The sequence below is a fragment of the Hemibagrus wyckioides genome, linkage group LG02 (genome assembly GCF_019097595.1).
Source record: "Hemibagrus wyckioides isolate EC202008001 linkage group LG02, SWU_Hwy_1.0, whole genome shotgun sequence".
In the NCBI taxonomy this organism is placed as follows: Eukaryota; Metazoa; Chordata; class Actinopteri; order Siluriformes; family Bagridae; genus Hemibagrus; species Hemibagrus wyckioides.
The window spans coordinates 17715074-17729811 of NC_080711.1; the positions used below are offsets into that span (position 1 = coordinate 17715074).

Below are 14738 nucleotides of genomic sequence, written 5' to 3' on the forward strand. Positions count from 1 at the left end.
TTTTCACCCATATACAGTGAAACACAATATGAACAGATCAGTTCATAAGCGTTTAAAAAAAAATTGTGAGATAGCGTGATGAGCTGGAACAAAAGTCCACAGTTCTCATTCATTGTCCGGCGAGTCATCCTGGAAAAAAAACCCACCGACAGCAATGAATGTGAATCGGGACCATAAACCGAGAGCAAGGATAGCGTCATTCACTTCATCTAGGATACTGTCAGAGATGCTTTCACAGGGCAGTTTTCTTGGCCGGGTAGGCAGCAAAGAGCCTCCTGCACATATAACGTGTGATGCACATAAGGCCTGCGTGGTAGGTGTGAGCTCGAGAAGCAGGGTACACTCAACACTCGATGGTTTCTCTCATTTGAAAACTCACCGACAGCGTTGAATGTTCACCGCAACTCTCCTAACTTTCACTTTCGCCAAAGAAATTATGATGATGCAAAATTTACACATGCAACAGTCTTACTGATATTTAAAGCATGTTACCAGGGTGCAGCTATTCTTCACAAAAATGTCTGGCCCGCCAGCAGGGTTCAGAGCATGATTCTAAACATTGAGAACGCTATCTTCTGAGGCATGGTCATATGTAGAGTGACCAAGTGCAGCAAGAAACTGAACATAAGCACTCTGGCATCTATTATCTGATTATGGGGGAAGGGAGCAACGCAGGGGCCAGGGGTTGAGCGGGAAAACGGGAAGGGGGCACTCTGTTAGCTAGAGAGGACAAAAATGGAAAGGGGGTGGAGGGAAGGACTGGGGAGCTGAAGGAGCAGAGGTGGAGAGTGCATGTCTGTCTGGGCGAGGAAGGGGGGGCATTGATCGATTCCAGGCTTTGCATTTCCAGACACAATGATTGGCAAAGGTCAAAGGGTCTCATTTCCTATGAAAGAGGGTCTGTCTGGTAGTGACCATCCGTTTTTCTTTCTGCAGGTTCAGCATGGTCAAAATACACACACACATACACACACACGTGCATACAGAAGGATTAAAAGAAATCACATTTGTAAAATCATGTGTAATATATTTTCTGCACGTTAAAGAAAGGCGGCTCACTTACTAGCTAGTGAATTAAGTAGCGTGAGCAGCTACACGATGGTATTTGTTCAGCCGTTGCTGAGCATACAAGGTGCAGAAATACATGGGGGAAGGGTCACAGAGGAAGAATAAGCCTACCGAGACAGACCAAACCGCCCCCCTCCACCTGGGACTTGAACTCATGACCCTGTGGTGAATAAGTTCAAGGGAGGAACAGGCATTTTTCAGAATGGCCACACTCAGAGAGTTTCCCAGAATTGTACACGCACTAGATAAATTCACATAATTTGAATGAACTGGCTAGTCCTAATCTGGATAGCAAAGAAAAAGTTCTGTGTAGTTGAAATGTCAGACCAGACCTTGGAGAGTAGTTTGACTCTGGATGAACGACAGTTATTGACAAACATGTCTGTCCTTATGTGATCAGTGACCGGTGATGCCCCCTTCCCCCAAGAAACCTTCCCTCCCGACCCACCCACCCTCATCGTCTGGGTTACGTCTACCTGCCCCAGACAAGATCAATACTTTAATCAAATTGCTGTTCACTTACACAGGGACTGATACCACCTCCTCGGCCTGGCATGTGTACATGCACGCACACACACGCACACACACACACAATAGTGCCTAAGCTATAAAGAGTAAGTCTTTATAATTCACTGAAAAATGTGAAAAGTGCACTGATCACTGCAAGTCATGGAGAATGTTATAAAGAACAGATGAGTCCCAGATATGTCCACAAGCTGCTAAGTAGCATAGAAACACATGCAGATACAAGGCTCATGCATGCCTTTGCGGATAACATCAAATTAGCCTCTGTTCGCAGTATTGTCTGAACACATAAGCAACACTTGTCATCAACGTCACATCAAATTTGTGTCCGGTTTCGGAAAAAGCCGCCTCCAGGCATGACAATGCATCCTGATGTAAAATCTGCTGGAGCTCCCAACACTGGTTTTCTATTCTTAATAAATGACAAGAGTTTCAATCCTATACAAGGAGCAAGGAACAAAAAAAAAAAGCACAAGAAGAAATGTATGAGGTAAAATGTACTTACCCTCTTCTAGCCCCTGTGAGAGAGCTCAGATGTATACACCCAGTCTGACTCCTGCTCTCTTGTTCTCTCTCTCTCTGTACGTCGAGTTCTGTCGTTCCAACCCTGCATTCCTCCATCTCAGCATATCCCTCCCTTTCTCCCCCCCGCTCTCTCGCTGGGTCCCTCTTTCTACTATTTTAAAACTCTGCCCCCTCTTTGCTTCCCTTCCCACTTTTAAAATATCACCATATTTTTCTGATCCCACGTTTCTTACTCTTCTTTCCGCTCCAAGCGAGGCTTTTGACCTATGTGGTCTCGTCCTTCCTCCTCATAGCAAACTTAACTGTACGACTGTCTGGTGATTCCATGCGTGTGTGTGTATATGAAAGAAAGAGAGAGAGCGAGAGAGACAGAGAGAGAGAGAGAGAGAGAGAGAGAGGGAAAGGCAGAGAAAGAAGGGGGAGGGAGGGAAGTGCAAACCAGGACACGCAGGCTGTGTCAGTTTGAATGAAAATTGTGAAAGCTCTGCTTCTCGCTTCTCCCTCCTCTCTCTCTCTCTCTCTCTCTCTCTCTCGTTCCTTCCCTCCCCCTTCTCTGACACCCTCTTCCCCACCCTTCTCTCTCTCTCTCTCTCTCTCTCTCATTCTCTGTCTGTATGCATGCTCAGTCTGCCTTCTCTCCCATCGTCAAAATTTTTCACACACCACACAGACATTTATATTTATACCTCCCTGTTTCTCACTAACTATCCTCTGTGCTCTCAATCTCACACACACACACACTTTCCTCCCACTGTGCAGCAGACATTTAACCCTTTCAGTTCTGAGCCAAAACCTTAACTATTTTAAACTGTCTAGTGTAACACCTCCTAGCCAAAATAAAAGAATGCACACTGGTTTGCTTCTCTTGTAAAAAAATAAATAAAAAAATTTACAAATCTTTTTTTTTTTTAACTGAAGTTAAATAAAGCATTTCAGTCATCTTCACAGTAACAATGCTGGACCTACACTGCTTTTTCACACATTTTAATAAACAGTATTTCCTTTCCATCGCATTTTTTCCATATGTATGCTGTGGTAGAAGGTAGAGAATGAATGAGGTCAAACCCATGGGCAGACCAATGCCACCCCCCACCCCCCCTAACCTTTTCCCTAATCCCAATATTATCCCCAGTGACCTCTGACCCACCTTCTCCTGCAGTGTCTGGGCCATACTGACCACTCATTAGCCTCCACCTCTGCTGCAGTCGCAGCCACATCCACATCCATCTAAGCGTTGGCTACTGAGACATATTTGACAGAGTGGTGGTCAATAGTCAATAGGGCAAAGGCAGCATGAGGTGGGGGAGAGAAGCTCAGTGCAAATTATTATTGCAGTCAATTGAATGATTACTGATAAATTTTTGCAAAAATACTTGTGCATTATACCTAGAGAGTTTATCAACACACCCCTTGTTTCTGTTTCCCAGTGCTCTTTGCTGCAGCGTTATCTCAGATCAGTCTGGCTGAAGGAAATGAAGCAGGTTAGAGACAGCATTTAAAAGGGCTATGATTGAGCTGTGTGTTTTACAGAGTGATTGCTGCCTTAGAAAGGTTTTGTCTATTGTCCATTTCCAAATTATGAGATGAGACGGATACAAGCACCAGAGGTCTGCAGTTTCCTTTGACCAGCTACGTAAAATGTTTCATTATTGGATCATAGCTTTATCATTAGCAAAAACAGTAGAAAGCTTTAATTTAACTAAAAACAGGACTAACTAGGAAGGGTGTTATGATTATTGAAGGAACGGATTTCAGCTCATGAGCAAAGACACTTTGTAAAAGTGCATTAATGACATCACTGGACACATTATAGCGGGTTTCTTGCCATGCCTAAGTGGGATAAGGTTACAAGGAGTTAGGGAAAGCTATAGCCAGACAACGTGTATTCCACTGGGAGGAAAAAAAAACGCACAAGGCAATATGGATGTTCCAGCAAGCCTCACAAATATTCTGGTTAGTCATGAACAGAGAAATAATCTATGCCTCTAATGTTTATTTGCCTCAGCTGAGATGTGAAGGTCTATTTATATTCATGCTTCCTGATAAAATAGCGTGCATCACACCCTTTCCTAAATCTCAGTTTGCGTTGTTCACCGCAGGATCACAGGATATACAATCCATTCCGGGAGATCGGATAGTGATCAGAAATAAGAGCCAACGCAGCATGAGGGGCCACAGGATCAATACCCACCATTTGAAAACGCTGTGTGTGAGCATAAATGATGGAAGCTGCACAAAGACTAAATTACAGCCAGTGGATTTCTCCTGGAATTCCGATCAAGAGGTATCGGATCTAAAGCATAATAAACTTGTGACTTTTTAGTGAAAGGAGCAAACAACAAAAGGAGTACCTGCTTTAATGCAAAGGAAATAGCTTTTTCTTTTTAAGGATAAGAAAAATGTCTGCTTCACCGCAGAACTGCTGTAGAGAACAAACATTACGACCATTTCTCAGGTTCTTCGTGTGCCAGAAAAGAACATATGCTTTGTTAGTATTTAGTAGCATTACCTTGATTGCTTGAACTTGAATCAGTGTGCTGGAGTTTTTGATCATTGGTGTCACTCGGTCACAGCAGAGCCTCTTTGTTCAATACTGCTTTTTCTCTATAGGATTCAGGTCAGGGTTTTGTGAAGGCCACAGCAATAGTTGCATTTTGTTGTCTTAAAGTTGTTTTGCTACAGCTGTGCTTAAAGTCAGTGATGCTGCCACCCCCAGGATTCACAGATGGTATTTTGCAGATTAAATGTCTCACTCGTTTTCCACTGACAACTGAAACAGTTTGTGTTTCATCTGAGCAGATAGACAGGTCTTCCTTTCAGACCATGGTAATGTAATACTCTTTTACTCATCATGTATGTACATAATCAGGTACCTGATTCCTGCAACATCACCAGCTTCTTTTGTCGTTGTCTTGGGATTCAGTTTAACAGTTTAAGTTCATTGTGCTTATTTCCTGAATGATGTGATGTCAGTGTGGTCCCAAGAATTTATATCTTTGCATACAATTGTTTGCTCATGGTGCCTGAAAACTGCTGGCTCCTAAGGAGGAACCAGACTTATAGAGGTCCATGATGTTATCTGTGGTTCTGTGGCTGAGTTGCTTAAACTTTCTCATGATGTCAAGGGCAAGAAGACACCGTCAGCCACTGGGATACTCTCAATCAACTGCTACCTATTACAAAATGCCAAATCAGGATCTTTTAAATTCATTAGATACATTTCTGGGATCTTCAAGACTGTTTAAGACTATACAGTGAATTAAAGCTTAAATAAAGCTGTCTATAATCAACTGTTTTAAAATGATCTCTGATGTAAACTGTGCAAATATCTGACCGGCAAATAGAAAGGTAATAATCACATGAAATAAGGAGATTGTAAAAAACGAGACCAAATATTGTTATCCTGGTTGTATGAAAAGGCCTCATCTGTATAACTATTGACATGGAAGTGTCCAGTGAAGTTAAAGGAAATGACGTGGAAGGAGGGAGAGAGAGAGGGAGGGAGAGGGGGAGAGAGGGGGGCCTTACTGGTCATTTTACTAGACACATTTAGTTGGCGATTATAACTTTCTGTTCACTATTTGTGTTCATCGTTATCGAGGTCTTCATTAGCTCTATAAAAAATTACAGCAACCCTGCTCTGTTTGTCTGTAATATGGATGTTCCAGCAAGCCTAAGAAATATTCTGGTTAGTTACGAACAGAGACATAATCTATGCCTCTATTAAAAGTAAAGGCTCTTAATGTTTATTTGCCTCAGCTGATTTGTGAAGCCCTATTTATACTTATGCTTCCTGATAAAATAGTGCATATCACACCCTTTCCTCAATCTCAGTTTGCGTTAAATTACATCAACGCTGCTGTGTATGTGTGTACATGTACCTACACACACACACACACATAACCTTAACCTACAGACCTACACACACCTACCTACAAACACACATACCCCTAACCTACAGACACACACACCCCTACCTACACCCAGACACACACAAACAGACACACACTCAACTGGCAGATCCTGGTTCAGGTTACATATATAGCAAAGTATCTCAGCAAATCAATGCTAATATTGAATTGATAAAGATATTTTACAAATGAGTGACTTGTTTTTTAAAAATGACCATCGTGGTTGTAACTGGACCTTTCCAGATTTTACTTGAATGCCCCTGCACCATAATGTCAGAGTCACACTATGCTGAGAAAAGTCCAACCAGGCAAATCATTTCTGCTCAATGGCATTGATGGATGGGGAAAAGGAGGAGCTGTCAAAGTGGGAGGAGCAACAGACTTACCACAGTCAGTGTATTCCTGAAAAAAATGTATTCCATGAGTGAAAACAGAAAGTAGGTGTATGTAATAAACTGAATGTAGTTACTCATCATTTTAGCAGTTAAAACAAGCGAACAGAAAGCAAGGTGTCAATGATTTTCATTTTCTCAGACAGTAACATGTGATAGGCAGCTTTACATTTTGCTCCAGAATCACAATAAATAGAGTTCAGGAATATCCTTCAAGGCTGACACACAAATTCACTGATGACATGTTGATGGGTCTAAATCAGAAATTGTTCTTCATCACAACACATAAAACACATTAAATGTCCGGTTTTGAACTGTTCTTGTTTCCTTCCCCTGTTACCTCCTCACTTATCTTCATACTGTCCATCTCTTCTTCTCCCTCCATCAACAGAGCCTTCCAGGACTCCTGGTGCAGTCTCTCATTTCTCTCTGTCTCCTGTGCTGTAGGGGGTGCTGTGGTCAGCAGGGCAGGCGACAGATGCTTGAACTCCTCCTCATTTATATCATAGTTCTCCATTTTATTTTCCAACAACCACCAGCGCCCTGCGAAACCTACATCCAGCACACGTTCACGCAACTGTGACCAGGGCACAGAAAGCGCAGAGCATCGTGCCTCATAGAGGCTGGACTCAGGGTCGTAGTCTGCCACGTAGGACAGTGAGAAGATGCCCAGGCTGAAGTATCGCAAACGGCCCTCGTTGCGCAGCTTGGCCAAGTTCTGAACATGCCCGTCCGACGTGCCGCTACGGATCCACGGAGAGAGGAGGGCAAGCTGGTTGGAGGTCTCTAGTATTCTGGACTCGAAAGACGTGCTGTCTGGATTGGTGTAGTAACAGGTGTACGTACCTCCAAGCAAGGCCACATAAAAGCTGGCTTTGAAAGGCCGTTCATACGCTCCAACAAATATTTCACGGCACGCTTCCTTATAGTCACTCAGAAGGCTTTGGCACCACACACCTGCCAAACAGATTTTGGTCAGATTCAGCAGATTTTAAGTCATTTACACACATTGCAATTGACCAGGGTGTCAGAGTGATGAAGTGCTTGACTGATTTACACAAGTTTTCACAAGTGTTCTAGATGTCACACCCCAAGTCCTGACACACAACTTACACACTTTTTTTGCTCTTGCAAATAAATAAAGTCTAACCACTTATTCCCAAAGAACAGATAGCTAGAGTAGGTAAAAGTGTTCTGTCTAAAAGGCTAAAAACACATTGATGAGCCGTGTTTACTGCTGCCGAGCTGCTGCTGTAGAGCAAGACCTGCTTCTGGGGGCGGGACATACACTTCCTAGAGAGCATGTGATTGGAGGAAAACAAGATAAGTACAAAATTACCAAAAAAAAAAAATTGAAATTAAAACCTTGTTGTTGTTTTTTCTAGATACACTATCATACTGTTGTTCAAAACAATATAAGACAGGAACGAAAAAGCTCTGGAACACCAATTTTGATTTCAGGGAGACTTTAAATGGATTGTAAAACACTAAAAGATTACCTGTTATAGCAGGTAAGTGACTACACTGAAAAGAGTTACATTCAGTTACAACAGAATTAGGTTTATTTTGTTGAGCAACAATTTACGATGAGAATAAAGTACATAATTGTGCATGATGGTGACACACAGACAGGGAGGCAGTCGAAAACAGAAACACATTTTTTAATATATTTAAACATACTAAAATAAACCTCGCTATGCCACTAGTTAATCAGCTCACCTGCACGACTGTTTCGCAGTCTCTCCCATCTTGTACCCTTGCTTGTGGCAGCAACTGCAGTAGAGCACCATCTCCGCAAGGCAGCCATGTTACCGTCTCAACCACAGCGCGCATGCGCGATAAGAGCCAAATTGCCATCTGGTGGACATCAAGGGCGCTATGTGAAGGGTACACATGCTATTGATTTTACAGGATATATAGTGCACATACAAAGGGAGTAAGAAAGCGTTTGAAATTCAGCCATTTTTAGGGTCATGACTTACATTGAACCGGAAAAACTACTGCATGTTTTTCTGTTGGCAAAACGCACCAAATTGTATTTTAATTTTTATTTATTTTTTTACTGATTTAACAACAACAAAATAGCAAGAAAAAATGTGGTCATAATTTACAAATTTCCAGAAAAAGTCTAAGAATGCAAGCTCAAGTGTACACATCACATTACATTATGTCTATAAGAAAATAAATTAAGTAATTAAAATATTTGTAATTATTAAAAATAAGAAATTTTGGCAAAAAGAAATATAATTATTTTAACAATTATTTTTTTAAATATAAAATTTCAATTATTTGTGAGTAAGAGGATAATATTCCGATACACGTAATTTATTTCCTAGAATTCAGCACGCGAAATGGATATCATTTTAAATCTAATGCGTTGTTATATTTATATTTTAAAAATATATATAACGTGTATAAAACTTTATAATTGACCTAAATTATGTTTTGTTGTATAAAAAGTGCGTCCTTCCGTGAAACCCACGCGCTGATCTCAGTCACGTGACCATGTGTTGATCCCCAGGAACTGTACCAGCGAGTCGATGACGTGGAGCACGCGCAGGATCATCTTTAAACCCCACGTTATTATAAAGTGGCACTACTTTACTCCTAAGGTTAATTTCGTGTTTTAGGTTTAGTTTCTGAAGTTATGAATGCTTAGCTGTCATTGTTGCTGTTGTGACCGAGAGGTTTGACTCTCACTTAAACGAGCTGTTATTAAAGGTCTGCTGGGAGGACTGGCTGCTCCTCTTATCAGGTTGGTGACTGTTTATCTACAATGGAAGTCATTTTCAGGTCGATGAATCAAAGCTATTCTGTGGGAAGAACAGTACTGGATTCTCTGTAGGAGATAGATTGCTATTTCGCTATAATCTAATAGTGTCATGTACAGTCTATTGAATCATGTTGAATCATCAGTGCAGTGACAGCACCATGTTTTCTTCACAGTCACTGTTCAAGACTCCTGATCTCACACCATGGCTGATGAGCTGAAGTTTCAAGGTGGGTGATGGATTAGTTACAGCGGTTTGCTCTTAACACTCACTACATGCCTAAAGGTTTGGGAACGCCTGGCCATCACATCCATATGTTAGCTTTCCCTAAACTGTTGCCACCAAGCTGGAGGTACACAGTGATATTCAGTGGAACTAACAATCCTGTTCCAGCTGTGGACAAATCAAGGTCTACGAGGATTATGTATGTGCACCAAGTTTGGCATGGAAGAACTCGAGCCCTGACTCTTGACTCAATCCCACCGAACACCTTTGGGATGAAATGGAACACTGACCCAACCCCAGACCTCCTCATTGACATCGGTATCTCACTAATGCTCTTGTGGCTTGATGAACACAAATCCTCCCACGGTCTAGTGGAAAGCCTTCTTTCAGAGAAGAGCGGAGGCTATTTTAAGAGCAAAGATTAAATCTGGAAAGGGATGCTCGGGTGTCCACAAACATTTGGCCATTATAGTGTACAATCAAGTTATTAAGACTGTGTGTTTGAATATTTAATATTCAACATTCTGCATTATACACTGTTCTATACCCCTATTTAAATATAAGCAAATATGTTATATTGACGATGTTCTGTTGAAGCATGTGTTTAGACGACACTCTGAACATATGGATTTGATCTAAAATGGACCATAAGTCCATGCCAGTTTGACTGCGGTCATTAAAACGACAAAAGAGGACGAACTACTACAAAATACTAAGAAAATCTGAAATTCATGTCAATGATTCAAAGATTCACTCAAGCTGTAGTACATGATTTGTAATGAAAATTTAGAAACCTTTGGACTTCACTGTTCATTTACATTGACACCTAGAGGCAACTGTAGTGTAGCCAGTCCATCTGTTTGAACAGTGGGAGGAAACCTGGGAATCCTGAGGAAACCTTTTACACAGACAGGGAGATCATAAGAAACTCCACACAGATATAACAATAATCAATTTTGTATGTGTCCTATACACAATGAAAAAGAGTAAAGCTAAAGAAACCCTTAGTATGACTGGTAGTGTCGCTATAAACCTTCTTTGCTGTATGTTCTTGACCTGCGCAGAGTTCGAGGAGGCTGCAGATCTCCTGTCTGCTGACCCGGGTGCCTCCACAATCAGCGTCCACGCTCCTGCCACTGCCGGTGCAGCCACCGCGTCTTCCTCAGATGTCAGACTGAACCTGTCAGATGATGAGGAGAACCAGCAGGAGAGCTCGGGGGTGTGTTTACCATCACAATTCACACATCATTAACGTACTATATGGTGATTGCTTATTGTATTGTTTTGATTGCAGTTACTCGGAGGTGAGAAGCAAACCAGTGGCTTCTGGACATTTGAATACTATCAGTCGCTTTTCGATGTGGATACCATGCAGGTATCGAACATTGGGATTAATTTAATCTATTTATTTGTTTACACTTGAATTAAACAAACAGTTCTTTCCTTAGGTGTTGGACAGGATCAGAGGGTCACTTCTACCTTTACCAGGACGAAATTTCATCAAACATCACATTCGCAGTCACCCAGATTTATATGGTCAGGAACAGTTCTTATTTTCTTCTGTTACTTATTCAAGCATTTCTAATCATTTGCAACCCAAATGCAGACTTTGATGAAATATTCATTGTACACGTAATGCTTTCTTCTCTCACAGGGCCATTTTGGATATGTGTGACTCTTGTCTTTTCTGTGGCCATTAGTGGGAACCTCTCTACCTTTCTGAATCATAAGGGTGACCCACACTATCACTATAGACCACAATTCCACAGAGGTAAGACACATCAGATGGAAGAATATTCCACATGCGTAAAAAATTCTAATATTATGAATACCTTGGGATATGATGTGGTAGCACTACACTCTTATTGATTATTTTCCTATGACCTAATGTTTTGTCGATTGTCCTAGCAATTATGTCTTTCCTCTCATAGTTAATAAGGCAAACACTCAGTGATTACACTGTGAGACTTCTTTACACTGGAGACTTCTTTAAAAAAAAATGCTTAAACTCCCTACAGAAAATGTAACCAAATCAATGTCTTTATTTTACATTGTTAAATAACATTTTAAATCCGTTTATTATGAGCCTGAGACAGCGCGGCGTATCCACCACACGTCCGTACACCGCATTAGAACGTGCACATTAATATAAAGCCGTGATTTGCCGTATAGCCGGAATTACCGTCAGCGCTGCTTTCACACGAGATCTAAGCTCCATCAGAACCTGTTCGAGATCGAATTGGATTCATTACGTTCAATTTGTGCATTCAACCTTGCTGTGGTGTAATTATTGTTAACATTCATTTCTTCATAATGAAGATGGATCTCTGGAAGTCCCAGCTGCAGTTCAGTGCTACTTTTGAAGCGAGATCTGTTTCACAAAATAAAATGGAAGTTGGCCATTACTGAGAAAGTTGTCTCTCTCTTCAAAACAATAAGATTAATACCAGAGTGCTTCTATTATAAATTAAACAGAGTGTCTGTTTAATTAGCCGATAATCAGTGGCTAAAATAAAGGCATTCTCTGGGTGAAATCTATAAAATAATTTACACAGCAGAAAAGCGCTTTAAGCTGTCCTATTAACGTATCCACTTCAATTTAAAGGCTATTAGATATAGCCTGTGGTGTTTTTTTTTTTTTGTTTGTTTTTTTTTCCTCCATCACTCACATTAAGAACAGATTTGTAAGCTACTGAATCTGCCTTTTTTAAAAATTTATAACAGTGACAATCGCAGCACTCGCTGTGTTCCTGTATGCATGGCTCGTACCACTGGCTGTGTGGGGCTTCATGACTTGGCGACAGAGCACTGCACGACAGATGAGTGCTTACTCTTTTCTGGAGACGGTGTGTGTCTATGGCTACTCTCTCTTCATTTACATTCCTACTTCGGTAAGTCTGACCATTGCCAATCCCATTAGAGCCTCTACATCACTTGGAAACTGTGGCTGTGTGGTGGCCTGGGAAAGCCCTTCACGTTTGGATCTAATTTGATATTTATAAATGTATAGATGTGTGTCAACTAAACTTCTAAATTTAAAAGAATTATAAAAGGAATTGATGCACTCTGTCAGCAGGTGAAAATCAGTCCACTGATCTCTGCTCATACTTGATGTGATAGAAATAATTTCTGATGAATTCGTTCAGTTCTGTTAGGCTGACTAAGGAGGCTTTTCACTTTATTCTAAAACAAAGTGCAGCTCATAGGAAATTTTTTTTACTCATGTGAAAACTTTCATGTGGACCAGGAAGTGCACCCTAATACCGAACCCGAGACAACCTTGGTTGCGTTGGAGCCGCATTGTGCTTCCTGTGAAAGTTCTCAGCTCTGCACTTGTTCAGGAAGTAAAATAACCTGTACGTGTATTTTAGCCAATGACGTCATTAGTTTCTTATTAGTGACTTATTCAGATAAGGGGAGTAGGAAACATACAGGAGCAGTTAAACAAGAATGCAGACACATAATAGCTCTGAAATAGGAAAAAAAAAAAGTTGTTTTGTGTTCTGCATGTGTGTTTGTGATGATTGGAGGAACAATCACACTCGGATTAGGACGGCAGCCAACGTGCAGAGTGTGAAAAACCATCAAATTTCTCAGTGTTAATGTCTTTCATCAGGCCAGTGTCTGACAAATAGATTCACAAACTGAACTGATGAGGGTTATGTCCTATTTTGCAATGGGTATAGGTATATTAGCGAGGTTGTCCGACATCTCAAGTAACATTAGTTAAACCTTGATGTTAACAGACCAAACTAGCTTGAAGGAAATCTTTGAATTTCATCATTTTGATTAAAAAAAAAGAAAAAAAAAGTATGATGTAATATTCAGAAAGTTGTGACAGTACTCTTGGCAGAAAAGCTAACTTTTGGTCAAAACATTTTTCATGAATTTAGCAGGTTTTCTCAGACCTCCACCTGTGATTGCTTTATTTTTTTGACTAAATTGGTACATTTTGTTATGAAGGTTCTGTATGTTTATGACAAAATGACTTACTGTTGAACCTTTTCCCCTATTTATCCTGTTTTAAGATATTATGGAGCATTCCATATGGTTGGCTGCAGTGGCTCTTGATTCTGATTGCCATGTTAGTCTCTGGCTCTGTCTTGGTCATCACCTTTTGGCCAGCGGTTCGTGATGACACCAAAACAACAGCTTTCACCATCATAGTGGCCATCGTGTTGCTCCATGCTCTGCTAGCCATTGGTTGCAAGGTGATATACTTCATATAACTACAAGTAGAATCAAGTAGTAGTCTTGTAGTGTGTGTGTATATGTATAATATATATATATATATATATATATATATATATATATATATATATATATATATATATATATATATATACACATTCTAACAATGTTCTAACAATTCCCTGTGGTGATGAAAATTAGATTGGAGAGTGACGACAGAAAAATTCTGTCTCAATCTGTTTCTCATTAAAACTGAATGGTGTAGTGTTAATGCAAAATGCAGGCTGGTCATATGCATAATAGATTATACATTAGAAGTCAGTCTGCAAGTCATTTTAGACTTCAGACTAAATTTCACTTAACTTATACTGGGAAACCTGCATTCTGGTTGGAGTCTGGTTTCAGCCCATGAGATCTGTTTTGACTTTATGTATAAACGCTCACAGGCACCCATCTTCACTGTAATGTATTTGATCTTCTCTGCTTCAGATGTACTTCTTCCAAGCAGCAGCAGAAAACCCTTCGCTCGACGCTTTGACGCCCTTGGACCTGAATCTCACAGCACTGACCACTCCGAGCAAACCCAAATAACCAGCCACGTGAGATCGGGTTAGGGGGGAAAACCCCCTTTATTTGTTGACGCACTACTGATTGAACAGCTCAAAAGCAATATGGAGATGGAGATAACTTCAGCTGCCATGGACTAGAATTACTTTGGGTAACCGGAAGGGAAATCTTTACTCAGATTGTAATGTATTACTCATATAAAGGTGGGAGATTTGGATGTCTCTGTGCTTGGATGATGAAGAAACTGCTACTCAACATGATATGTCCCCTGTTACTATTCAATACAGTATGAAATTCTGGTGTGAATCTTTATGCTATTCTTTATGAATTATATGGAAATTTCTTGCTGTCCTAAAAACAAAAAGCAAACATGAATAAATGTATTTCATCTTGATAACTGACAAACAATTCAACAGTCTATAATGTGCTGAAATCAAAAAATGTGATAAAATGGTATTGGAATCAAATTTAACAAAAAAAAAAATCCTAAGTAAAACATTTAGCTCATTGCACTGGTCATTGTTTGTGTTATATGTACATTTCTAAATGTTCTGTTCTAGTCC

The 14738-nt window shown here is 40.5% G+C and overlaps 2 protein-coding genes across 2 annotated transcripts; one reads left to right on the forward strand and one right to left on the reverse strand.

Moving 5' to 3' along the window:
- Positions 1 to 6534: 6534 nt before the first annotated feature.
- timm29 (translocase of inner mitochondrial membrane 29) lies at positions 6535 to 8290 on the reverse strand. The gene is made up of 2 exons (XM_058405917.1): positions 8141 to 8290; positions 6535 to 7378 (listed from the first exon to the last, which is right to left on the reverse strand). The coding sequence occupies exons 1-2, from the start codon at positions 8226 to 8228 to the stop codon at positions 6717 to 6719; spliced, it is 750 nt and encodes a 249-aa protein (XP_058261900.1). The 5' UTR covers positions 8229 to 8290; the 3' UTR covers positions 6535 to 6716.
- Positions 8291 to 8928: 638 nt separating this feature from the next.
- yipf2 (Yip1 domain family, member 2) lies at positions 8929 to 14583 on the forward strand. Its single transcript, XM_058412201.1, has 9 exons — positions 8929 to 9176; positions 9368 to 9421; positions 10482 to 10636; positions 10712 to 10792; positions 10866 to 10953; positions 11072 to 11188; positions 12142 to 12308; positions 13446 to 13628; positions 14098 to 14583. The coding sequence occupies exons 2-9, from the start codon at positions 9397 to 9399 to the stop codon at positions 14197 to 14199; spliced, it is 918 nt and encodes a 305-aa protein (XP_058268184.1). The 5' UTR covers positions 8929 to 9176; positions 9368 to 9396; the 3' UTR covers positions 14200 to 14583.
- Positions 14584 to 14738: the final 155 nt, after the last annotated feature.

What these genes read in the sequence shown, in the direction of transcription:
- yipf2 (XM_058412201.1), top strand. Translation starts at nt 9,397, where the DNA reads ATGGCTGATGAGCTGAAGTTTCAAG. An exon ending in TAGACCACAATTCCACAGAG is followed by an intron (nt 11,189 to 12,141) that starts GTAAGACACATC and finishes AATTTATAACAG; the next exon opens with TGACAATCGCAGCACTCGCT. An exon ending in TGCTAGCCATTGGTTGCAAG is followed by an intron (nt 13,629 to 14,097) that starts GTGATATACTTC and finishes TCTCTGCTTCAG; the next exon opens with ATGTACTTCTTCCAAGCAGC.
- timm29 (XM_058405917.1), bottom strand. Translation starts at nt 8,228, where the DNA reads ATGGCTGCCTTGCGGAGATGGTGCTCTACTGCAGTTGCTGCCACAAGC. An exon ending in ACTGCGAAACAGTCGTGCAG is followed by an intron (nt 7,379 to 8,140) that starts GTGAGCTGATTA and finishes TCTGTTTGGCAG; the next exon opens with GTGTGTGGTGCCAAAGCCTT.